The 23,258-nt window shown below is 51.1% G+C and overlaps 9 protein-coding genes across 9 annotated transcripts; 5 read left to right on the top strand and 4 right to left on the bottom strand.

Annotated features, from left to right (window-relative positions):
* Positions 1-442: 442 nt before the first annotated feature.
* N7539_006844 (dolichol-phosphate mannosyltransferase subunit 3) lies at positions 443-898 on the top strand (the record flags this gene model as incomplete). Its single annotated transcript, XM_056936445.1, has 3 exons — positions 443-490; positions 584-652; positions 737-898. 3 exons carry the CDS (start codon positions 443-445, stop codon positions 896-898), a joined length of 279 nt encoding a protein of 92 aa, XP_056788380.1.
* A 642-nt stretch (positions 899-1,540) lies between these two features.
* N7539_006843 (xanthine phosphoribosyltransferase) lies at positions 1,541-2,528 on the bottom strand (the record flags this gene model as incomplete). Its single annotated transcript, XM_056936444.1, has 4 exons — positions 1,541-1,589; positions 1,681-1,793; positions 1,891-2,203; positions 2,389-2,528. The coding sequence occupies 4 exons, from the start codon at positions 2,526-2,528 to the stop codon at positions 1,541-1,543; spliced, it is 615 nt and encodes a 204-aa protein (XP_056788379.1).
* Positions 2,529-5,448: 2,920 nt separating this feature from the next.
* Positions 5,449-6,693, top strand: N7539_006842 (uncharacterized protein; the record flags this gene model as incomplete). Its single annotated transcript, XM_056936443.1, has 1 exon — positions 5,449-6,693. The coding sequence occupies one exon, from the start codon at positions 5,449-5,451 to the stop codon at positions 6,691-6,693; it is 1,245 nt and encodes a 414-aa protein (XP_056788378.1).
* A 707-nt stretch (positions 6,694-7,400) lies between these two features.
* N7539_006841 (tellurite-resistance/dicarboxylate transporter family protein) lies at positions 7,401-9,303 on the bottom strand (the record flags this gene model as incomplete). The annotated part of the gene is made up of 4 exons (XM_056936442.1): positions 7,401-7,776; positions 7,894-8,304; positions 8,435-8,750; positions 8,880-9,303. 4 exons carry the CDS (start codon positions 9,301-9,303, stop codon positions 7,401-7,403), a joined length of 1,527 nt encoding a protein of 508 aa, XP_056788377.1.
* A 2,090-nt stretch (positions 9,304-11,393) lies between these two features.
* On the top strand, positions 11,394-12,682 carry N7539_006840 (SDR family oxidoreductase; the record flags this gene model as incomplete). Its single annotated transcript, XM_056936441.1, has 6 exons — positions 11,394-11,437; positions 11,531-11,755; positions 11,827-11,834; positions 11,902-12,053; positions 12,132-12,226; positions 12,313-12,682. 6 exons carry the CDS (start codon positions 11,394-11,396, stop codon positions 12,680-12,682), a joined length of 894 nt encoding a protein of 297 aa, XP_056788376.1.
* A 543-nt stretch (positions 12,683-13,225) lies between these two features.
* N7539_006839 (succinate--CoA ligase (GDP-forming) subunit beta) lies at positions 13,226-15,097 on the top strand (the record flags this gene model as incomplete). The annotated part of the gene is made up of 6 exons (XM_056936440.1): positions 13,226-13,279; positions 13,389-13,475; positions 13,593-13,665; positions 13,740-13,839; positions 14,000-14,885; positions 14,963-15,097. The coding sequence occupies 6 exons, from the start codon at positions 13,226-13,228 to the stop codon at positions 15,095-15,097; spliced, it is 1,335 nt and encodes a 444-aa protein (XP_056788375.1).
* A 741-nt stretch (positions 15,098-15,838) lies between these two features.
* On the bottom strand, positions 15,839-17,601 carry N7539_006838 (F-box domain protein; the record flags this gene model as incomplete). Its single annotated transcript, XM_056936439.1, has 3 exons — positions 15,839-17,218; positions 17,311-17,476; positions 17,528-17,601. 3 exons carry the CDS (start codon positions 17,599-17,601, stop codon positions 15,839-15,841), a joined length of 1,620 nt encoding a protein of 539 aa, XP_056788374.1.
* A 1,311-nt stretch (positions 17,602-18,912) lies between these two features.
* On the top strand, positions 18,913-21,008 carry N7539_006837 (heat shock factor family protein; the record flags this gene model as incomplete). The annotated part of the gene is made up of 6 exons (XM_056936438.1): positions 18,913-19,238; positions 19,359-19,457; positions 19,523-19,590; positions 19,656-19,999; positions 20,061-20,130; positions 20,194-21,008. The coding sequence occupies 6 exons, from the start codon at positions 18,913-18,915 to the stop codon at positions 21,006-21,008; spliced, it is 1,722 nt and encodes a 573-aa protein (XP_056788373.1).
* A 1,032-nt stretch (positions 21,009-22,040) lies between these two features.
* N7539_006836 (DUF3245 domain-containing protein) lies at positions 22,041-22,999 on the bottom strand (the record flags this gene model as incomplete). Its single annotated transcript, XM_056936437.1, has 2 exons — positions 22,041-22,641; positions 22,818-22,999. 2 exons carry the CDS (start codon positions 22,997-22,999, stop codon positions 22,041-22,043), a joined length of 783 nt encoding a protein of 260 aa, XP_056788372.1.
* Between the last annotated feature and the right edge of the window lie 259 nt (positions 23,000-23,258).

Below are 23,258 nucleotides of genomic sequence, written 5' to 3'. Positions count from 1 at the left end.
TGTTTAGGACTCAAGGGAATAGAGCAATCAATTCAAGTAGGTGAGGGGTTGCCTAATTGTGGATATTTCGTCATTGAGAAAGTCAAGCTCGAAGTGTTCATGTAAGCTGTAGACCCAAATCTGAGACTGTGTCTCCAAATTTCCTGAGTTGAGCCTTCAGGCCATCCCTCTATCGACACCTGACCGCGCGGGTCCTCGTCCCATGCCGCCTTTCCAATGCCAAGCCAAGCTTCACCCTCAAGCTGGCCTCCATCCTTGAGTGTACATCACTACATCCAGATAAACCGCGCCAGCTACCGACCCCGTCACTCTTTCATTCTTTTTTGTGGTCCAAATCATATCGCGATTAGAGCGTGGCGCCAGATACACCCCTATACATCCATTCTTACCGACCACCTGCTCACCTACTCCCTTATTTTCCCCGTCTCTCCCTATCCTCATCATGACTCGCGCACAGCAGACGGTCTCCGTCCTTCTCCTGGTTTCCTCCGTACGTTCAAATCGCAGACGGACCCGACTCATGAAGACCCCCATACGAACAATTGACGTGAGCAATGGGGCCGAGCTAACTTCGAAGCTTTAGTTCTACCTCTCACTTTACCTTGGCCTGGTCCCCCTGAACGAGACCATCCAGACGGAGATCATCCCCGTGGTACGTATCTCCTGTTACGCTGCGATGCAATGGTGCGATTTTCGGGCAGTCACTGATATTTGCACGGTTGTCTGCGACGTACAGCTTCCCTTTTACGCAGTCATTGTCTTCGGCTGCTACCTGCTCGGTCGCCTCGGCCTTGCGATCTTCACATTCAATGACGTTCCCGAAGCTCACGCCGAGCTGCAAAAGGAGATTGAGCTGGCCAAGGTGGAATTGCGCAAGGGCAATGTTGAGGTGGACTAGAGCGTAGGAAACGCAATGCATCACCATCATGGAATCAGGATTCCATGAATCAGGAACCAGGTACTGAGTGGAGCGACTTGTTCAAGGCTAGATCTGATCGAATTGTTGCTGGGGGCGGGGCGACTGGTCTAGTTTCGACACTTGCGTGTCGCAAGTACTGGTGCAATAACAGCAAAATCTGGCTCGAAGACCTGTGCGGTTTTGCCTGGGCGAGCGAAGAGTAATGGCGCTCTGCGAGGTTTCTGGTTCTCTTTGCCTCGTTGTTCTCTTCTAATATGAACCGCCCGAGTGATACCCTTCCTATACGATCACGATCTTCTCGTCTTCGTTGCTTGCACCGTTCTCGCGCGTGGCTAGGGCTCGGCGCATCTGTAAACTCCGACCCCATATGATACTGGGGACGCGTCGCGCTCTCACGGGAAAGTAACAAAGATCGATAGAAATAATCTTTTCTTTCTTCATAAGGATATCGTAAATAATAAACATGCCCGGGGTCTAGGTACCGCGCCGGTGGAAAAGAGGGACGGGCCATCCTGATTTACTTATAAATCGAGGCTTTTGAAATAGCCACCCATCGTATCAGAGCGCCTCGCAACGGAACGGAAATGCAACTCGCCAATGCAATCAAGTTTTGCTTTTTTTTTAGACCAGAGGGTGCTCCTTGGCCAGAGCGTCATGCTCATCAATGTCCCTAGAGAAAGCGAAAGAGTCAGCTTTGGTTCATTTGAGGGTGGTTTCACGAGAGAAGAGTCGCGACGGGAAGAAGGACAGATGCGACATACTTGGCCTCCCAGGGATAGCAGATCCAAACATCGTCGGTGGTGACAGAGGCGTGGTAGCGGCCATCCTCCATCATATCGGTGGGAAGAGAACCCTTCTTAGGCTTGTTCTTGTTCTGAGAAGATGGCAAGGTCATCGGTCAGCATTCCATATTCAGATGTGCGACTGCTCGGCACTTTTGCCTGTTCCGGGGAACAATCGATTGAACTCACGTGCAGAACATAGACAGAGAAGTTGGTCTTCTCGCCCTCACGACCCAGCTGCTTCTGGGCCTCGAGCACGTCCTTCTCCAGTTCGCGCACGGCATACTCCAGAGTCGTCCGGGTGTCATCCACCTCGTCGACGATCAGAATGTTCTTGCCAATAAGGTTGGCCATCTCCAAAGAGCTCAGGTCGAGCCACTGAGTTCGGGTCACCTTGGTACCAATGGCCTCCTCGGCATCACCACGACCGAGGTCCTCGTAGAGAGACAGACCGATCGCCTGGATGGGGATGTTGGGCTCGCCAGGGCTCTTCAGGAAGGAACTGTAGGTTCAGAAACAGAACGTGTTAGTCTACCGAAGTTGGAGTATATTTAGCCGCCTCCCCCCTCCCCTCCCTCTCATCTTGGGTTCCTGCGCAATACCCCTGTGCCGTCGCATCAGGGTAATGTTGCGCGGCGCACGAGCGGAACAGTGCCGAGGCTGCTGCAGGAGGATTCTCAAACCTACCGCAGGATACGGGCAGGGACATAACCACCACCACCAATAGCGATCATGAGATGAGGGCGGAACTGCTTCAGGATGGCATCGGCCGACTGCTGGCACAGCTTGTGCACCTGGTTATAGGTGACATAGTACTTCTGGACCATTTTGGGCGGTAGTACGAAGTGTGGATAGACAAGTATACGGAAGAGGGGGAGGGAAAGAATAGATTATAAGCTCGGCAAGAATTATGAGCGCAAATAGATAGGCGTGAGAAGAGTGAGATGATCAAGATTGCCGAGGGATCTAAGACCACGATGTTGGGTGGAGGATGTCAAAGGACAGAAATTTTTTCGCAATGGTCACCAGCTCTTTTTTTTTTCCGCGCGTTTTTTTTTCCTGTGCCTCTCTTTGGGTGACTATCGCGTGGGCCGCGGGGTGGCGCTTATCTCTAGTGGGGGTATTCACAACCCATGGTAAGTATGGGTTTTTTCCTCTTACTGGACTTTCCCCCTTCCGGTAAGGTCTGGAACCCTTATTGGAGTTCTACTTGACTTGACATCTGAGAGGTTGTCTGGCCCTACTAAGATTAGTTGGTAAAGATATGTACTATGGCTATCACAGACACAGCTCCATTAGATGTGTACCCAACCTCCCTTTCGCCTAATAGCAGATCCTTCTCCTGCTCAAGAAGTGACTCCACCACCCGTCTCCCGTCGTAATGAGTGTGTGAGAGCGGGGACTCCCGGCCTGCAGTGCCGCCAGAAATACGCCACTGAATCACACAAAAAGCACAAGAGATTGAGAGAATGAGATAGTAAAGAGTAGTAAGGTGCCTAGGTCATAGTTGCTGTATAGTGTACAACACTTGGTCATATAGTTTATAGCTCGTGCTTATCTAATCTCCGGATTCCATTAGATCTTCAATCAACTCATCCTTTGCACATGTGTCAATATACCCGTAGCCTAATTACCTGCTGCCCCACCTGCATGAGCCCAAGGCTATACAGCTTGGCGACGCTCTTAGTCTGGGAGCCCGCGATCGGACTCTACTTGCTCGAACTGGAAACCTTTTCTGCCACTGTTTAGGTGCCAGATCTGAAATTGCAGTTATACGGGATTTTGTTCAGGGTCTCGAGCTGTATCTGCAGCCCTCTGATGATGAAGCAGGTATAAGTAACCTAAAAAGTATACTGCAGAATGCAGATATCCTTACTCTCATAAAAAAGCGAGCAGTGGTCTTTGTCTATTTTAATTCTTTCTTTTTCACCCTAGAATATCTCTCTGAAGTCAGGGCAGGTCAAAGATAGATTCTGGCCTCGCAACGAATACGGTCAATGCACGGTAACGTGACTTGGATATACCCGTAGGCGAGGGCACTTCCCATGAACTTACTTTTGTCAATCAAAGCATAAGGTACCTACGACTTAAGCCTACCATTACCGATTCCATCGCTAGTGTTGTGATTCCAGCGCTAGAGCTTAATCCTTTTATGGAAGTGCTAACTAAATATTTGTCAGGGATCAGTACATGGATATATAACACCAGTGTTAGTGTAAGACGACTCAGTCGATCATCCTTTAAGTATAACCCCTACCAGTGGCGGGCTGACCAGCGCTTCGACATAGGTTGAGAGTACTCGCGACATTCACATCAGATAGTCAGCTTCGAGCAATCAAGTTGCTTCAGGGTACCGAAAGACGTTGTAGTTTAGATGATAGGTTAGGTACCTAGATGCTACCAGGCCGCTTAGCGGTAGTATCCCGCTTCTTTAGTTGCCTCTGCGTCCATGTAAACAAGTTTCGATATATATGCGAGCCCAACCACACTCATGAGACACTGGGCTTTACGAAGTAAGTGAATTCACAAAATCTGACAAGGAGACTGCTTTTAAGGAAAGAAAAAGCCATTTCACAGGCTACGTACGCGCAATTATACTGTGCTCTCTAGTAAAACGACTGCGAGTTGTTTCACGTGATATACAAAGCCCTTGAATAGTAGTTCAGTTAAAAACAGACCATGACGAACAACATGAACCAGAGACTTGACTATGGTGCGGTTCTTCTTCATAGGAGTAACATGTGCGCCGGTCTCTATATTTTTATTGACGTGTTGACTGGAAGCACGTCGAAGCAAAGTGAAGACACTATCAAGGTTGGAACTCCTCCGAATATTAGGACTCTTTCGAAGACGATCATCAAGCTCACATTAACTGTGATTTGTAAGAACTCAGCTCATTATAATATTGCAATTAAAGCACAAGTTTTATAATAGGCTCTGTGGAGGCTGGAGTCTTTGTTTCTGTATGCTACTCCAATACTGCAAGCTACGTGGTTAAGATCAGCCTCGAGTCTACCGTGACAGCCTGTACTTCCTAAGCAAGAGATGGCTGCCCTAGAGCTCAGATCATTATCATGGATACTAAGCTTGTGCTATTCATCAGTCACCCCTGTGACTCTCAGCTCAAAACATTGTATATATGAGTGTCCTGCCGGCGAGGCCTGACAAAGAGAGAATCGCCATCTGTTCGGTAGACTTGTGCAGCCGCTATGGTACTCAGTTGCGTCTTGGCTCAAACTATGCTCCTTGATGGGAGTACTGGGAGATATAGGCGCGTAGCGGCGTATCCATACCGTCAAATAGTCTCTTGATGCCTGTCCTCGTTCGTGTAGGCGCGCTGTCAGGCCCCAGCGTTATTGTTGTGGCAGAAAAAACCACATCATTTTGCCAAGTACTAAGTATGGGTGTCGAGGCTCCTCCGCCTAGTCGTCGTCGTCACTCCCAGGTGAGGTGAGACTCCTAGACGCGAGACGCGAGACACACACGCAGGCAGAACGTAAACATCACTGTCTCTTTTGTGGTCCAAACATCCACCTACTTGCTTGCACTTCCTCCCCCGGCTTCTTCTAGGTCCTCCTCGTGAAGATATCCAGCTCACCTTTGATTTCCCGTCCTATTACGTCGTCTCAAGCCACCTCATCACCTCTCAGGTAAGCTTCTCTGACCTCCAGGTTGCTTGCAGATCATCTCCGCTTCGTGTTGCTGCCGAGACTGAATCCTCACCCCCAAACAGGCTCCGATCTAATGATGGGATCAAGTGCATCCTTGATGGGCCTAGCCCCAGTCACCTCCCCTTCCGGCCCACGCGGACTAAGCGAGTCTACCAGTCCCAAGCTGATGAGCATCAAAGATGTCCACGCCGAGAAGCCTCATCGGCAGTTCAACTCCGATGGCAGTATTCAACTCCTTCCTGAATTCTGCCAGATCAACATCTACGCTCCTGACCCCACTCCAGAGGCAGAGCATATGGAGTTTCCACCTTTTGAGATGCCACAGCCAATTTGGGAACCGGTGCTTATACCAAGCCAGCTTGTGGGCAAGGTCAAGACCGATCTTGCGTCGTCCAGGAGTTCCGGATATAGACTGGTTGTTGAGAAGCTTGGTCCTGGGCCTGAGCCCGAACCTGAACTCGAGCCCGAGTCTACGGCTCAGTCGTCTTCTCTCTCGCCTTCGGGCCCTTCGAGTCTTGCCTCCGCCCTTTCGACGGTCAGCTGTTCCCAGCAGCAGCAGTCTTTACACGGACCCGATGAGCAGCAACATGGTGACCAGCCCCAACCAGAGGAATCACCAACAGGGTCAAATCCCATCCCGACCTTCGCCAAACTAGTCATCGACCCACCCGGCCCCTGCCCCGGTCAAGACGTCCACATTCGACCAAAGGTGACATTCCCATTCTACGATCTCGTCACCGACGACGAAGTAATTGTCTCTTCCGTCGACGTCGAATTCCTCGAGACGGCAACCGATCAAATAGACCGTCTCCGCATCCTCATCGAGCTTCTCGAAAAGTGGGGCGCCGCGCACGCCCTCCGACTCAGCACATTCCGAGTCCAAGCCCAGTCGTGGCGTCGAGATCGTCGACTCTGGGAACTGCAGATGTTGCAGGAAGTCGTTTCCACGCGGAACCTGCACATGCTGCACCCGGGGTTCACTTTCCAGTCGTTAGTGGCTGCGTCCCGCTTTGCCGAGCAGGAGACTCGCAATGACCGACGGGGTGCGGTTGAACCATGGCTACTTGTCATGGATGAGATGGAATGGAATGGCCTGCAGGCCCACACGCTGCGGATTCGAAAGACCGCTGACACGGTCAAGAAGGGAATCTATGATTTGCTCTCGGAGGATGACAAGCTCCTGGCGAAAAACCGGGTGCTCGTGAAGGAGGTGCGGCTGCTGGAGATGGAGAAGTGGCGAGCGTCCTTCTCGCGGACACTATCGCTGTCGATACCACCTTTTGCCCATCATGCTAAGAAAGGTGATATTGAGCTGGGGTAGAGGGTAGGAGAGAGGGGAGACATGAGCTTGCTTTTGCGTTGGGTGTTGGATTTGGCGTCGGGGCCCTCCCCCTACCTACCTACCGTTTTTGTTTTTCTGAGTCAGTGATGTTGTCTCCATTCCAACATCTTGAGCACTGAATGGCAGGCAGAGGATGGAACTCTGGAACAGGAGGGGCGGCGTTTTTTTGCTTGGGTCCGATTTCGTTCTCGGGGGGCGTTGGTGTTTCTCTGTTGGCGGCTTTTTTGACATTATATGATACCATTCTTGTTCCCTCTTCAGTTGCATTCTGTTCTTGCCACTTGGCTTCTGGCTGGTTGGCGCTCGTCGCGCTTGGAAGGTATTGCCTTGGCGAGCAGCGGGGGCGAGTGGGGGTTTGTAGAGAAGTCGACCTCAACGTGTAGATGGCGGTGGAAGTACAGTAGAATACCTCACGTATCCCCCACTGACGAGTAAATGTCTGATGCTGTGGGGTCGATCGACAACAAGCCACATCCTCAGGGAGACCAGGGTCAGAGTTTAAGCATTCCGGGATCCCTCTCACGGCACTCATGCATGACAGCACGGTAAATTCATATAGTCATTAAGATCAGGCTGAGATGCAACTATACCTATCTGTTCATGGACAGAGTACAATCCGCAGAGAAACGAATTAGTCGAAAAAAAGAAAAGGAACTTCATCCCTGCCCTTTTCACTGAAATGCATGTCATACAGGCACTCCATTATTAATCCGGTTCCTCTTCTCCTCCATCATCTCAGCGTCCGGTCTCACGCGATGAATTTCAAACCCGCCCTCGTCTCGATCTTCGCCTTTTTGCGGCCACAGGATCTGATGGGTGAACACTGCGCGGACCATCATCACGCACACAAAGATATACATGAGAAACAAAGGGAACACCATCACGATACCTATGATGTTGATCGCCTTGGAAGAGAATGCTTTGCCGATGGCAAACGTGGCCGTGATGAGGGCGGTGTTGGGGAAGACGAAGGAGAACCAGGTCATGGAGAAGTCGAGACGGCCCGGCCCGATAGCAGACCAGTGGGCGGCGCTGGCGACGATGAAGAAGAAGATTGCTAGTCTGCGCGACAGGGGGAGACGTCGTTAGTTGTAGGAAGGCGAAAGTCCAGACTGGTGAGGCAAAGGAAGAAGAAGGAAAAAACAAAAGGTCATAAGAGCAATTCACCGCGTGACTTACCCCCAAAGCCACAGAGCAGCAAAATCCACCACCACCTTAATCACATCGGCCGCGAGAGAACCATTACCCATGAAATCAGGTGGAAAGCAACGCTTGGCCGACGCCGCCATGTTCACGATGCCCGCCACGGTGAAGCCGCTCGGTCCCACGGAGACGAACATGCCGGGTCGAACATTTTCACGGGGTAGTTTCTGCGTCATCAGACGGTAGATGAAGGCAGAATACACCATCATGGACATGAGGAATCCGACACCTTGGATGGTCGTTCCGCCGATGATGATGCGCAGAGCGCGGTCAGGTGCCAGCTTGGAACTGAGGATGCCCGCGTGGGGGCCGATGATGAGCATGGGATATGCCGGGAAGATCCAGACGGGGGTCATTTGAGCGATAGTGAATGTTTGGGTTGACCAACTATGACGAACACCCGAGTGATACCACCGAATTAGTAGTCTGTATGCACATGGATGGCGATGACTTGTTTGGGTCATTTGAGACAGCGGTAGCGTAGTAGATGATTCTGAGATGCTGCGTCGTGACTTACATGAGAGTATAGATACCCGCGGAAAACAGCACGGCCAGCGCGGCATCAATCCAGAACAATATCCCGACCGCCTCGGACAGCCAAGGACCGGCATGGGACGGGCCATACTGAGAGATGTTGATGAGAATGGTCCCGAACGAGACCAGAGCGGCAGGAACAAACAGTGACTCCGTGGGGTGAAGGAAGGAAGATTTGAATTTGTAGGGGTAAAAGTAGAACCGCAGCGACAGCATGGCGGAAATGATTATGAATAGCACGATATTGATGAGGAAGATGACTGTCCCGATCATATCCAAGCCACTGAAGCGATAGGGAACTGTCGTCGCATTAGCACTCAATGTGTTCAGGAACGACAAGGATTCATTTGATTTTCATGTCGCCGACAAAGACGGGGCTGGAGCAAGCAGCTCGGGCTGTCTTCGCAGACGTCTATGAATTTTCTCACCTGTCGATAGAACATTCGCCAATCCGCCCGTCGCCATCGTCAAGGTAAAATAGGCCCAAGTGATATGCCGAATCCGTTTTTTCCAGCTGAGTTTCTTCGCCGAGGCGTCGGTAGTCCTCCGCGAGAGTCCTCTGCCATCCTGCTCTCCGGGATCAAATAAGCCACCGGAGCCATCGGTGTCACCACTTCCCCTTTTATACTCGTCAAACTTGTGAGTCTGATCTGTTCCTCGCGAGGTCACTTTTTGCAGGGCTTCGTCCAAGGCGGATGAATGCATCCGGGCTACGCCACGACTTTCTTGCGACGCGCCATTGAGTCTCGCATCTTGTTGAGCTCGGAGTGCATCTTCAATAGTCGGTGTAAGATAACCATCCTCGCCGGGACTTCTCAAGTGTCGAGGCACTTCGAGGGTCCCGGAAGACATGATCGTCCAAAGAAGCGGGCGGGATAGAGCGGTGGCGGTGAGTTCCGCGAGGATTCAAGTAGTGGAGGTTAGTAGGCTGGAGGTAACTAGCAGGTAGGTTTCTTAGAGAGAGTGTCGCTCATATGAATCTTCGTGTCCGCTTTCTGAGCAGTAAAGTCAAGTAAGATTCAAGAGCAGAGATTGTGTCAGACCGGCAATCTCAAGAACTCTCGTGTCTCACATCAAGGGTTCACGGATCACTCGTGCGTATGTCTTTCCGACACCACCCTTTTCCATAGGGAAAGAAGGATATCAAGCCAATGGGGCAGAGTCGTGGTAGTATATATTATTTTTTTTTCTTCTTTGCGCGAAACCCGATCGAACACGATTGGAAAAGGGCAATGGAGCAAACCAACGAGACCGACGTCCCACCATCCACGAGCCATTGGGCTGGTGGCCGCCTCTCAGAAGTCTAAATGACGTCCGCCGCGAGGAGCTGCAGGGCTGCACAGAGCCACCGACACCGTCATTGGGAGATGGACGCCCTCCGCCTAAACCGGGCCACACCAGGTGGAGAAACTCTCGGGAATCGGCATGGCGGTTGATCCAGTCATTGTCCAATCTGGCAGGTTGCGGCGTGCGGCACTGACTACACTGACTGCAGTGACTGCACTCCGTGCACTGACTGCAGCACATGTGGACAAGAGTCGTGGGTCGGGTCGATTTCCCTGGGGATGGAGCCTGCTGGAACGGTCAACACGGCAAATGACATGGGGAGAACAACAGGGTCCGTGTGACGCATGGGTACTGTTGGGTCAATGGGTACAGTAGTGAACACTGAACAGTCCTACAGTACAGTACTTGAGTACCAGAGAGTCGAGACACACCAGAGGAAGATAAAAAAAGAGAAGAGGAGAGGACATCCTGACAAGAGCTATGAGGTAAACAGCGGGGAGACCCAGGACGGATGCGATCATGGATGGAACAGTCTCAATCAAACTGGTCTTGGCACGTATATTAGTCTGGACACTGGACTCTCGACTCCCTAATCTCCAGGCTTTTGACCTTCCACGAGTCAGATTTGGCGAATGTGCTGGTCATTGACGAGATTTGTTAGCTGCTTATCAACCAACATATACGGTAAGACACGGTCGCAACGAAGGTAGTCCGTGCAAAACACTACCACCACCATTGTACTACTACTACTACTACTACTACTACTACTTGTATTCAACATCTATTTAGGTGTTTCTCTACTGGCCAATTGTATGCATTCGATCGTATACAGCAGTGCCGTTTCACATATCGACGAAGATCTTCGTCGTATTCGGACAAGAATCCCTGCCACTGCATATGTATCACCACCGCCGAGGATCGTTCTGTAAGCCACCCCCGGCACTCGGGCCGACGCCGTTCGAGGGTTGGTGAGCTGGGGAATCACGATTGGATATCAGGGCCGAACAGAACTCGATCATGTCCCTGATACTCAAGATTCTTGATGCTCGAGGTCACAAAAAGGTGCATGATAATGAAAAATGGCAAAAGGTGACCACTTCTGCACACAGTGCACATCATGACGTCTGTCTAATCAGAAAGCATGTTCAAAGCTTCGGTCTCTCCCACTGCCAACTTGGCAAGGCGAGACTTTGTCAAGCTCAGAGCTGGTCGCAGTACCGTTGGAGACGCCACATGAAACTTGGCATTCGTTCAGCCTGGTTTCCACCCACCTGCTGAAGATACGTCAATCAGCGGAGAGCCAAAGACAGTCTGAAAGAAAGCACCCATTTCCGTGAAGCTCAAATCTACAAGGTTTGGATTCGGCGCAGGCGATGAATTTACAACTCTTCAACATACGAGAATGAAAATAGATTTCCAGAACCAGGCATAGGGTTTAGGGCTCCGTGGTTCAGCCTAATTCGATCGACGTGCCGAGGTCCATCAATGACAGCTATGAGGGGAGAAGCGAAGGTCGCTCTGCGCGATGGATCAGTCCCCAAGACCTCTTCGTTGCTTCGGCCGTGATCGCGCGTTGCTCGTATTCCATTTGTATTCTTAACATCTTTATCGGGACCATCTCTTGGCTTCGTCACGGACTGATTGCACATATTACCATGCCAGGAGTCACAGACACGCGCAAGTCCGTGCTGATCACGGGGTACTGTAGCTTGGTTTCCGTCGCACAGGCATCCGGAGGAGGCCTCCATCACCTCTCGATAGTCAATCGCAATCACTGACCAGGTTGATCTAGATGCTCTCCCGGCGGTATTGGTAACTCACTCGCACGCGAGTTCCATCAAAAGGGACTGCGCGTTTTTGCGACGGCGCGACAGGCCGAGACCATCTCGGATTTGGCAGAGCTGGGCATCGAGACGCTCAGTCTTGTCGTCGATGATCAGGAGAGTGCCAAATCATGTTTTGCAGATGTGCAGAAGAGACTGGGTGACAAGGGCTTGGATTATCTTGTGAACAATGCGTGAGTTGATGACGATTGACCTTCACACTTACTTTGTCCAGCAAAACAATGTCTAATCAATTCAAGTACAGCGGGCGAAGTAAGATGGCCAAATGATCCGAGCAATATTGCATTTGATGTAACAGCTCTCTGATTGCCGCACTTAGATTACACCGTCCCTGCCATGGAGGTCGACCTGGACGAGGCACGACTCACCTTTGAGACCAACTTTTTCTCGGTGATCAGCATGTGCCAGACATTCCTGCCACTCTTGATGAAGGCTCAAGGCACCATTGTGCAGATCGGATCTATTGCCGGAGTACGTGCAACTATTAATCATGGCATGGATGCCACCAGTAGGAGATCCCTCGAATGAACATGAGCTGACATGCGACAGATTATGCCCTACGTATTTGGCTCGGTCTATAATGCTTCCAAGGCTGCTCTTCACTCTTTTAGCGATACCCTACGCGTTGAGCTCGCTCCCTATGGGTATGTGTCAATCTTTGAGAGAAAGAAGAAATCTTTAGGTACCTCTTATAGCCGTCTGATATCCAAGAAGCTGACCGCTATCTCAGTGTCAAGGTAATCACTGTCATCACAGGCGGTGTGCAGTCTCGCATTGCTCGCACCCAGCGTCTCTTGAAACCTGATTCGTTGTACCTCCCCGTGGAAGAAGAATATCAACGACGTGTAGTCCACAGCCAGCACAATGCCATGCCCAATGACAAGTACGCCCGAAGTGTCGTCAACCAAGTCCTGTATGGCTCGGCTCCCTGGCGCTGGCTGTGGCCCTGGGCCAAGGGTCGCAAGACCACAATCTGGGAGGGCCATGCCAGTTGGCTGATCTGGCTCATTGTTGGCGGATGGGCCTGGAATGGACTTATGGGCAGTATTATGACCAGAATGTTCAAGCTTTGGAAGATCAAGGCCGCGTTGAAACAATGAACTGCCAATGTCTGCGATATGGCTGCACGGCGCTCTGTTTTACCTTGGTGGCCTACTCACTGGATCTGTTCAATGCTGGCAAACCCTCCCGTCGTCGTGAATCTGGAGTGGCTGTTGCTATTCAAGACCATTTGTGAATCTATGTATAGTTATTGAGACATACCACTAATTTGTTCCTCGGAGTCTCATCCTCCTGTGACTCTTTATAATGCATTATCTTGTAGTTCCGTGATATTCGCGTCCTACTGTTCCGAGGCATCGCTGACACATCACGTTCCGATCCTGTGATTGGCTCTCACACCCGATTTTAGTCATTTGGACGTCGGGATTGCTGCCTGAGGCCTGCATCCATTTGTCGCAAGGCTCATCCCGAAAAAGAAAAAGAAAGCTGTTCCTCCCGAGTTCCGACTAGCCTCCCTGAAAGGGTTCTCTTTATCCCAAAACAACAATTTCGCATCACCTTCTCCCGGACCATTCTCCCTCTCTCCACCTTTTTCCGAACCCTCTCCCCTCTCTTCTTCTCAAACACCCTCGTCGATCACAATGTTCAAGCTCGCTCGCGGTCGCCCAATCGCCGCGGCTCTCCGGGCTGCGACGGTGAGATCTTCTTCCTCTTGCCGTGTTATCGGCCCGTACCCGGTTTTCGAGTCGTCGCCGGACAGCAAAAACTGACATCTGACCCTTCTCTGCGGGGTGTCGTCTACAGGAATCTCCCATCTCTGCCCGTCTTGCTCAGCAGCAGAAGCGTAACCTCTCCATCCACGAGTACCTGTCTGCTCGTCTCTTGGCGCAGGTATGTTCCGCGTGTTTGCTCAACACATCTTGAACCTCTCCGTCGCGGACAGCCATCAAATCGCCTTTATGAATAATAAGACGAATCTCAAAGTGCTGACCAACGATACTGCTATAGAATGGTGTTGGTGTCCCCCGCGGTGAGGTCGCTACGACCGCCGAGGAGGCCGAGAAGGTCGCCAAATCTATCGGTACTTCATCCTTAACTCCTGGCGTCGGCCGCCGATTTTAGTCGCATGACAAACATCTAACCCAATATGTATAGGAAGCGACGACTTGGTCATCAAGGCCCAGGTTTTGGCCGGTGGTCGTGGTAAGGGTACCTTCGACAACGGTCTTAAGGGTGGTGTCCGTGTGATCTACTCGTGAGTACTCCAGATTTTTTTCTCTGTCCTCGCCGATCTATATTTTCATGTCTATTGCGCAAGGCGTAACAGTGCTCGACGGTCGTGATACATTTCGTTCGCAATGGAGAATACGGCAGAGAGTCAAAGAGACAAAGACTAACTCGACACCTTTCGATAGTCCCGCCGAGGCCAAGATCTTCGCCAACGAGATGATCGGTCACAAGCTCGTCACCAAGCAGACTGGCGCTGCTGGCCGTATCTGTAACTCCGTCTACATCTGTGAGCGCAAGTTCGCCCGTCGCGAGTTCTATCTTGCCATCCTCATGGACCGTGGCACCCAGAGCCCCGTCATCGTCGCCTCTTCTCAGGGTGGTATGGATATCGAGACTGTCGCCAAGGAGAATCCCGACGCCATTCTCACCACCCCCATCAACATCCACGAGGGTGTCACCGACGAGATCGCTCGCACCATCGCCACTGACCTCGGTTTCTCCGAGCAGTGCATCGAGGATGCCAAGACCACCATCCAGAACCTGTACAAGGTCTTCATGGAGAAGGACGCCACCCAGATCGAGATCAACCCTCTGTCTGAGACCTCCGACCACCAGGTTCTCGCCATGGACGCCAAGCTCGGATTCGATGACAACGCCGAGTTCCGCCAGAAGGAGGTCTTCTCGTGGCGCGACGTGACCCAGGAGGATGCTGATGAGGTCAAGGCTGCTGAGCACGGCCTCAACTTCATCAAGCTGGACGGTGACATTGGCTGCCTGGTCAACGGTGCTGGTCTCGCCATGGCCACCATGGATATCATTAAGCTGAACGGTGGTAGCCCCGCCAACTTCCTTGACGTCGGTGGTGGTGCTACCCCCGCTGCCATCAAGAGCGCCTTCGAGTTGATCACCAGCGACCCTAAAGTCTCTGCCATCTTCGTCAACATCTTCGGTGGTATTGTCCGCTGTGATGCCATCGCTCAGGGTCTGATCAACGTTGTGCAAGAGATGGGTCTGCGCACCCCAATTGTCGCTCGTCTTCAGGGTACCAACATGGAGCAGGCTCACAAGCTGGTATGTTCATCGTTTCCTTTTTCAGTATGATTAAATCTTTGAGCTGTTCTCACTAACTGTGTTTTCTTCTTTTCTAGATCAACGAGTCTGGCCTCAAGATCTTCTCCATGGAGGACCTCCAGAATGCCGCTGAGAAGTCCGTCCAGTTCTCCAAGGTTGTCAAGATGGCCCGTGAGATCGACGTCGGTGTCGAGTTCACCCTCGGAATCTAAGCGACCATCATCTTGAAGCTTTGTTTTTCGTTGAAAGACGTTGTCTCGATATAATTGCTCAAGGATACATTTCCATGCATCGTGGAGAAGAAGGGGAGGGAAAGACCTTCCCAAGCCACAGGAATGATGATGTGGGCTGGCAACCATAACCCTTTTTGATGTCTTTTGTTTTGTTAGTTCTAGAGAACACATACCTTTTATCTACTTTTTAACTGGGGCCCCCCACCAAACCTATTGAGTGGAAATCCTGGTGCTTTTGATGCGGCGACCTGACTTGCCTGTACTTTCTGTCATCTTATATCTCTGTTTCAATATTGATCATTTCCACCCTTCTTCTTCCACTTTTTGTTTTTTTTTTCTAGGTGTACCTCCGAATCTCTTCGTTGCTTCAGCCTTCATTTTTGAATAGGAAGGTATCTATCAGTAGATTAGTGGCGGAATGTGCCAATGAAAACAACAGAGGCCACAAGATACGAACTAAACAGAAAGGATGAGGCTTCTCATGTTTCGCGCCTGGGGTAGTGATCAATGATTGAGTACCTTATGTATAGGTGTAGGGTCTCAACGAACAATTGGCAAAGGTACCACCGAGAAATTGATTTGACCAAGCTATCCAACAGAGAGACAAGCGACCTGAAATTGACCTCAAAGTCATTGTATTCTAAAGCATAAAAGTAAGGTTCAAAATATTCAGCAATTCAAAGCAACTGCCGGCGCATCTCCCCAAAAAGTAAAAGGTCATCAAGCCTGTCCATCGTCAATCTCATCTCTCAGAACCGAATCCTCAAAGCACCAGATGTGACAGCAATCACAGTTGAGAATGATCACATAGCGACGGTCACCAAGGATGACCATCTTCCCCCACGAGCGGGAGACTCTACGATCAATTTTCCAGTCGTACCAGACGTATGAATCCTGAGGACCGTACTGGATACTCGGCTTCGCGGATACAACAGGAGCGTGTAGATCCCTTTTGCCCAGCCTGTTCTCTGCGTATATGATGCCCTTCTCAATGTACGAGACCAGGCCTAAGGGGCTGAACTGTTTATCCTTGAGTGTATGAAATGCAACGAGACCGCTGGGCTCAACGACGATAAAGCAGACTTTGGGTGTGTCGGTCGAGTGCACTAGCGGCGCAATTGTCAGCCTTGAGCTTGAACAGCCGGGCGTGAGCATTCTTTTATCCTTGTGGACGTGGTGGAGATATGAATCTTCTGCAAGAAAAACGGAGCTTGGAACGGGTATGTTCTTGGATGAGAGGACGCGCCATTTCTGAGTGTCGTTCATTGTATATGTGGTTACGTTGATCTTGCGACCAAATACCTCTGGGAACAATTCGCCTTCGATCTCTATGTTCTCGTTGAGCAGGCGAACCAGAGTTATTTGGTCCAGCGAGGGATGAACCGACAGGGCAGCGAGTCTAGATGGTGACTGGAAAGAAGTAGACACTTTTCTCCGCGAGCACCAGTGAACCATCGCACTATCTTTGAGTGCGACGGCGACTTTTGTCCCGCTGATGACTATCCGCACGCACTGGTCCAAAGAGGGAAGTCGGAACGAGGACTCTTCTTCAGTGTCCACGTTCCACACAACGCAATAGCCCCTGATCGTAATGGCAGCTAACAACGGTCGGACCATACAGATACGGAGGATCTCGTCGCGGTTCTCGGTCATGAAAGTTCGGCGGACACCGGTGTCCAGATGCACGGTGAGTATGCGGCTGGTGTCGAGGACATCCACCCACGCGAGACGCCCATCAGAGTAGACCATCCAGTCTTCATGTTCACTGTGAAATCCGTATTTGGCTAGATTAGGGGCGCGAATGTTGATCCTCTTGAGCGGACGACCCTTTTCCTGGCAGTATCTTTGAAGAGCGATCTTCCTGAAGGCGCAGTCCGTGTAGGGGCACGCATTTGGACTAGGACTCATCATGTCTTGGGAGGTCTCCGATAAGTCATCGCCAAGGGCAAGTCCGGTATGGAAGATCTTGCCTAGATGATCACATAGCTCGAGCTCTTTTGTGCATATATTGCTGTCCCAGGGATCTTTCTCCAGAGTTGCTCGGACAGCTCGTCGGCAGACGTGAGGGGATGATAGCAAAACCCGCCATCGATGAGAGACCTGACACTTGGTGTTAGTCATTGAGGGAGGAACGAATATCGATTTGCTGAATCGGAAATTCGATTTTCTCAGCTCGAAGACCCGAGACTTACCCTTCGAAGGCGTACAATGTCCACGAGTGGTAGACAAACGATAATTAATGCTGCAATTTCGGTGGGCAGCTTGCCCACGATATCGCATAGCAAGAGAGTGGTCTCCCCACGACATTTCACATCTCGCCATTCATCACTGCTGAGAGTGTCTAGAATACCATGGAGTCTGAGCGCCAACTATTAGACAAAGATTCAGGTATTGGAAGCGAATACGTACATGACAGCCCGTCGTTGCTTAGGCAGAGTTTTGAACCGTCTGATGATCGCTTGATCGTCAAGATCGATGTCCATCTTTGTTGGTGACTCTTCACAGCACTCAGCTTAGTGCTCGCAATCCAAATTATAGAATGTAATCGATATCACAGGAACTAAAAAAAGCCCAATACTCAGGTATGATACAGAAGAGGTGTCGCTTTGTATCAAGCTAAGTTAGAGCAAAAGGTTAGGAAGTAGAATTACTAGCCGGTCTCGGCATCGGAGATATCCCAACCAGGCCTCGACCCATTCGACTTGTATAAACTATAATCAACTTGGATGTGATGCTATTTAACATATACACGACTCTGGTCAAGGGCTGACACATTGGCAACTCTGTATTTTCTAGTTCATCAAAAGCACAGGTAACCCAGTTCCACATCCTTCCACCTTCCAGAAGAATTCAAAATGCCGGTTATCTGGCCCACTTCCGAGGTGGGTACATTGGTCGGTATGGTGGTCTCCTCCCTCCCAAAGGTACTATCACCAAGTCAGGTCTGCACAACTGCCCCTTCTCGTTCTTTCTTTCTCCTCCACCACCTCCTCTTCTTCTTCTCCTCTTCTAGAACTGAGAGGACTCTCTGTCTCGTCCAAACTCCTTTCTGATGTTTCGTGCTCTCTAAGCTTACCACCTTCTCTCACCCACTCGTCATTACCAATTTCCGTCCTGTGAGTGTTCTTCGCCACTTTTCTTTTTTTCCTTTTTCCACGACTCTGCGTCTTATCGACTGCGCGATCGCCGAAGGACCGTTTCTTCACGCCGCCGATCCCCCGACCGTCGCGCGTGCTGCTCTTTCTTGCTGATCTACTCGCTCTCTTTCTCTCTCGCACTCTGATCTGTGTCTTTATCCGTCTGACTCCCTCTTCCCTTCCCCGCAGCTCCTCTCAACTTGCTCCAGAAGCTCTCTTCCGACGTCTTGCCTCCGCAGAGCTCCCTCCAACCCCTCAATTTTGTAGGCGCGATGAAATACCGAGAGTTGCGACTGTGGTCTTGATCTGCGCCTCGCTTTCCAAGCTTCGACGGGCTGCCCATTCTTCCATCGCACGTTCTGCCACCACGAGCGGCGCTCTCGAACGGTCGGACCGGTCGCGTTCTCTTCCCCCCGGAGTCGCTCGTCCACATACCCCCCTCCTCCTGCTTCGGCTGCTCGTTTCACATTCGAGTTCCGCCCTCCTGAAACATCGTCGAGCATATAAACAAAGGACCCTATTCGCGTATCAGTCGCGACTGAGACGATATTTCAACCCCCCCCCCCCCCCCCCCCCCCCCCCAACCCAAAAAGTGCAGGTCGCTCACCTCTTGCTGCACACGCCGATTGACTCCGCGGTCTTGCCTCGTATCTCATCATGAGCGGTCTCGCCGAGCCTCCATCCTCCAGACCAACCTTCGCCGGACCAGCAGATGCGCCCGGAGAGACGCGAGATCTTCCAGTGCTTTCGCAATCGGCTCGCAACTCTCCCGTCGCAATGGAGATCACACCTGCCTCGTCCGGCGGCGTCAGTGGAAACAACCAAATTCATAGTAGTCCTGAAGGTGACCGCACGGGTGCAATCACTGCCAATGGCGCAGAAGTCGCGATGCCGGGCAATCATCAGAACTCCGCCGTGGGAGCAGCGGCAGCAGCACAGCAACCCAAAGTGGTACAAACAGCATTCATTCATAAACTCTACAAGTCAGTTTGCCCGTAACCAATTGTTCTTGTCTCAGGGAATGCATCAAGTACGAGGGAGACAAGTGATAGGACGGCTCGAGGTGCAACTAGGAGAGCACTAACATTCTGAGGAAATTGTAGCATGCTTGAAGATACTAGCATCCGCCATTTGATCGCATGGTCCGGGACCAACGACAGTTTCGTCATGTCGCCTACGTCTGAATTCTCCAAAGTTCTCGCGTCAGTTCCGAGCCTGCCCAATTCTTTTGGATTTTGGCGCCGTTCAGCCACTGACCTTGCCTCAGTCAATACTTCAAACACACCAATATATCGTCATTCGTGCGCCAGCTGAACATGTACGGATTTCACAAAGGTAAGTTTGAGGGTCTTCAGCGCACCCCGCGGAAAGGATGAGAAGGTTGATATGAAATCTCGCAGTAAGCGACGTTTTCCATACTGGAACATCGGATACTGCCCTCTGGGAATTCAGGCATGGCAACGGCAATTTCAAACGAGGTGACTTAGTGGGCTTGCGCGAAATCAAACGCCGTGCATCTCGTCATGCTTTGATACATCGCGATTCCTTCCCAAGTCATAAACCTCCGCCTTCGCAGCCCGGTACACCGGCAGAGCCTGTTCCAGACACCACGGAAGCCAGGCTCATGAACTTGGAGTACAGTCTACACGACATGCACGCTCGTCTGACTCGTGCGGAAGAGGGCAACATCCTTCTGACTTCCAAATGTCAGAGCATGGCGGATGGGCTGGTCAAGTGCTATCACGTACGTGACTGCCTTTTGTTTGAATCCTACAAGCCTCGCCCTTGCTGACCGTAATTTACAGTGGACGCATTCCATTTCCCGCTTCTTGCACGGGGTAGTCCCCAATCAAGACAGCCCTCTATATCATGACAGTATGAGAACTGTTCCAGTGTACATTCTGACATGAACCATACAGAACTAACGATAACTCCCAGTCCTCAGCATGCAAAGAGAGGTCGAAAAGCAGTTGGAATCTGTGCGTACTATGGAAATTTCCCATGACTCGCTCATGCCGCCCCGTCAACCTTTCTATGGCAACATGCCAATGGAGTCTGGACCCCCATTGTCTCCTCGTCAATTGCCTCAAGACGACAGCCGCCGACAATCTATGATTCGACCGCCGGTGCCTTCTCACCTTGCTGTGTCACCACGACGTTACGGTTCAATTGGAGGAGCAAATGCTCCTATCCCGAATTACAATCGCCTACAGCCACCTAGTGCCGGGCCACCACCGCCACCAGCGCATCAAACTCAGCAACCGACACCCCATCCTCTCTCCATCTCCACCTCTCCTGGGGCTCCAAATCTGGGCCGCCGCCATACTTTTGCAGACATCCGTCAGGCCGACTGGCCTCCAAATGGCCCATCACCGTTTCCTCCGGGCAATGCCAGCGCAAACGGCGGGGCCAGCGGTCCGTGGCCCTCTTCACCCCACCGCGTCCCCACCAGCAGCGAGCAGCAAGTCCGAGATGTGCTCGCCCAGTATGAAATGGGCGCGCCTCGTCGATTCCAAGACCATTCCCGTCATGCAACCCCTCCTATTGGAGCTGAACCATCTCCGTCAATGCTCCATGCTGAGAACGGCTGGTCCCTCGGGGGATCTCGATTTCATCGTCAGGAATCTTCTTTACCAGCGACTCGTCGCTCCAGTATGGCAAGTAATGTGCATTCACTCCTGAATCCTGCCGATACTGCTGAACGACCAGACGAAGACCAGCAAGAAGATCGGAAACGAAAACGCTTGGAGTAATGCTCATACGTGATTCAACCACGCACCGTTGACGAAGTCGATGACTGCCTTGATATGAGTCGATTGAATGGCTCATGCCATCGCTTCTGTCGTTCTTGGCAAGTTGCCGCTTGGAAACTATAGTCGTACGCGATCCCTTTCAATTTTCTTTTCTCGGTTTTTTGATACCTTTGTTCTCGTCCTGGCAAGTCGACTTTACTCTTTGATCTCCGTCTGTGTGTATATCAACGTCAGTCATGGCCCTCTCTTTCTTCTCTCTCTCTCTCCCCCCCCCCCTTCTCTCTCTTTCCAGCCTCAGATGTCAGCCCAACAGCGTCATTTATTAAGCATGTCTTCATCCACCTGGGCTTCCTTGTCACTGCATGTAGATCTAATCTTTTCTACTCGATTTTCCTTCTTATCTATTAATCGGTTTCCTATGTCTTCCTAACTGTTTCCTCTCCCAGATTCTGTCCCATTTTGTTTCTTTATTTATAATATCCCTACGGCTTTGAGCTTTTCACGTGAATCCTGTGGACAACGTGGCATTGGAGTCGCGCTTTCTACTGTCAGCATTTATTCTCTACATATACCCTGGTGTCGGATGGAGCGAGAGAAAATCAAGCTATGTTCGCATTTAGAAATGAACACTGTATTCTATATCTTCATGCAGTACTCTCATCCGAGTAAATCGGCCGTTTTGATGCCGAGCCCGATGTCACTGAGCAAGGCTCTGTCAGTGTTGAGTTTTGAGGCATGCAAATTTTGCTGTCTCGATTAAAGGACACACTCATGCATCCTTCCAATCAGCGATCAGCGCAGAAGCCTCCGACAATGAAAGATCGTCAATCGAACCCCCAGTGGTCCCTCCAAATGTTGGATACCACACGTAGAGGTTACATTGATCTGGACGCGTTCGTCGTGGGCAGTCCATGAGGGTTGTGATGAGAATTGTTGACCAGCAAGGGCCTCAAACGCGGCCCGCAACGACTCGAATAAGTCAGGAACCCAAAGAATAAGATCCACTGAGTTTTCATGCAGTGCAACCATCATTCACCGCTTCTTTCTCTTCTTAGACCTCTCAGCCAGCAGCTCATCCAAATAACTCGTCGCCTTTTTCCTTCCCTTGGACTGAGCCTGTTTCACAGGCGGACTGGTCTCGACCGGTCCACCATCTGCATCAACATGCGCATTTGCATCCGCGCTCGCATGCGGTAATCCATCTGCATCTTCTCTCGGATGCGCCGCGGATTTCAAACCAGCCTCATCCGCAGCGGGGGACATATCGACTCCCGCAGACGCAGCGCCAGCTGCTGCCGCTTTCCTCTTCTTATTGGTACCATTCTTCATCATCTTGCGATTCTTCTTTCCCACCATCGAGACCCGACCTCCCTCGTCGTCGTCGTAGTCATCTTCTTGTGTCTGTGGTGGTGTGTGTATGTTGCCGTTTGATTGTGTAGAAGATCCATTCATTCCCGGCCCGGCTGTCGCAGGTGTATTGGGCGCTTGCTTTTTCGCCGCCGCTGCAGCTTTCATGAATTTATCGTAGTTCCTCCCAAGAAGTTGTTTTCGTAATTTATCGTTGGAGCTTAATTCTGTGCGATTCCAGCTTCCGTCTGCGGCTTTTTCGGGCAGCGGTGCACCCACGCCGAGTCTATTTTGAATCAAGAAAAACAGAAAGAGTCATAAGCAGGTGTTCGAACATGATCTCGCTAGGTGTGAATTCCAATCTCGGCCTGTAACCTTTCCCCCACCCCCTTGTGACAAATTTGCGCGCACTGGTAGGATATAATTTTTTTTGCGAAATTTTGACATGAACGCTTGACTTACGTCTCGGGAACCACAGTGAAGATCTCATCTTCTTCGCGTTGAAGCTCCTCTTCGGATTTGCCTTGGGTCGAGTCGTCCGTCGTTGACGCAGGGAGCCATGATGCGACGAGGCGCTGACTGCGGGCTAGAGCGACATTTGCTCTGTTGAAGATGATGTCGGACTCGGCTTTTGATAGAGCCATTCAGCCCGTTTTTTTTTTCTTCTTTTTTTTTTCAAAGGTCCAGGTGGTCGGTGAGAATGTCTTGTGGGGTTTAGGAGGATTTGCGAAAAGAGAAAAGACAAAAGGGAAAAGAGGGACGCTTGCACAGCTTGGGCAATTGATATTCTTTTTGGGGGGAGGCAGAGCGGAGAGGACTGCGCGATAAGATATCGGAGGCGGTGAGGTGTACTTCAGTCTCACTCACTTATCGGATGGTGCCGTACCTTGGCTGGGCTGACCG

The sequence above is a fragment of the Penicillium diatomitis genome (genome assembly GCF_028827545.1).
Source record: "Penicillium diatomitis strain IBT 30728 chromosome Unknown utg000009l_segment0_segment0, whole genome shotgun sequence".
Taxonomy (NCBI): Eukaryota; Fungi; Ascomycota; class Eurotiomycetes; order Eurotiales; family Aspergillaceae; genus Penicillium; species Penicillium diatomitis.
Note: the sequence above shows the minus strand (reverse complement) of the source record. Positions and strands in the feature narration are given on the sequence as shown.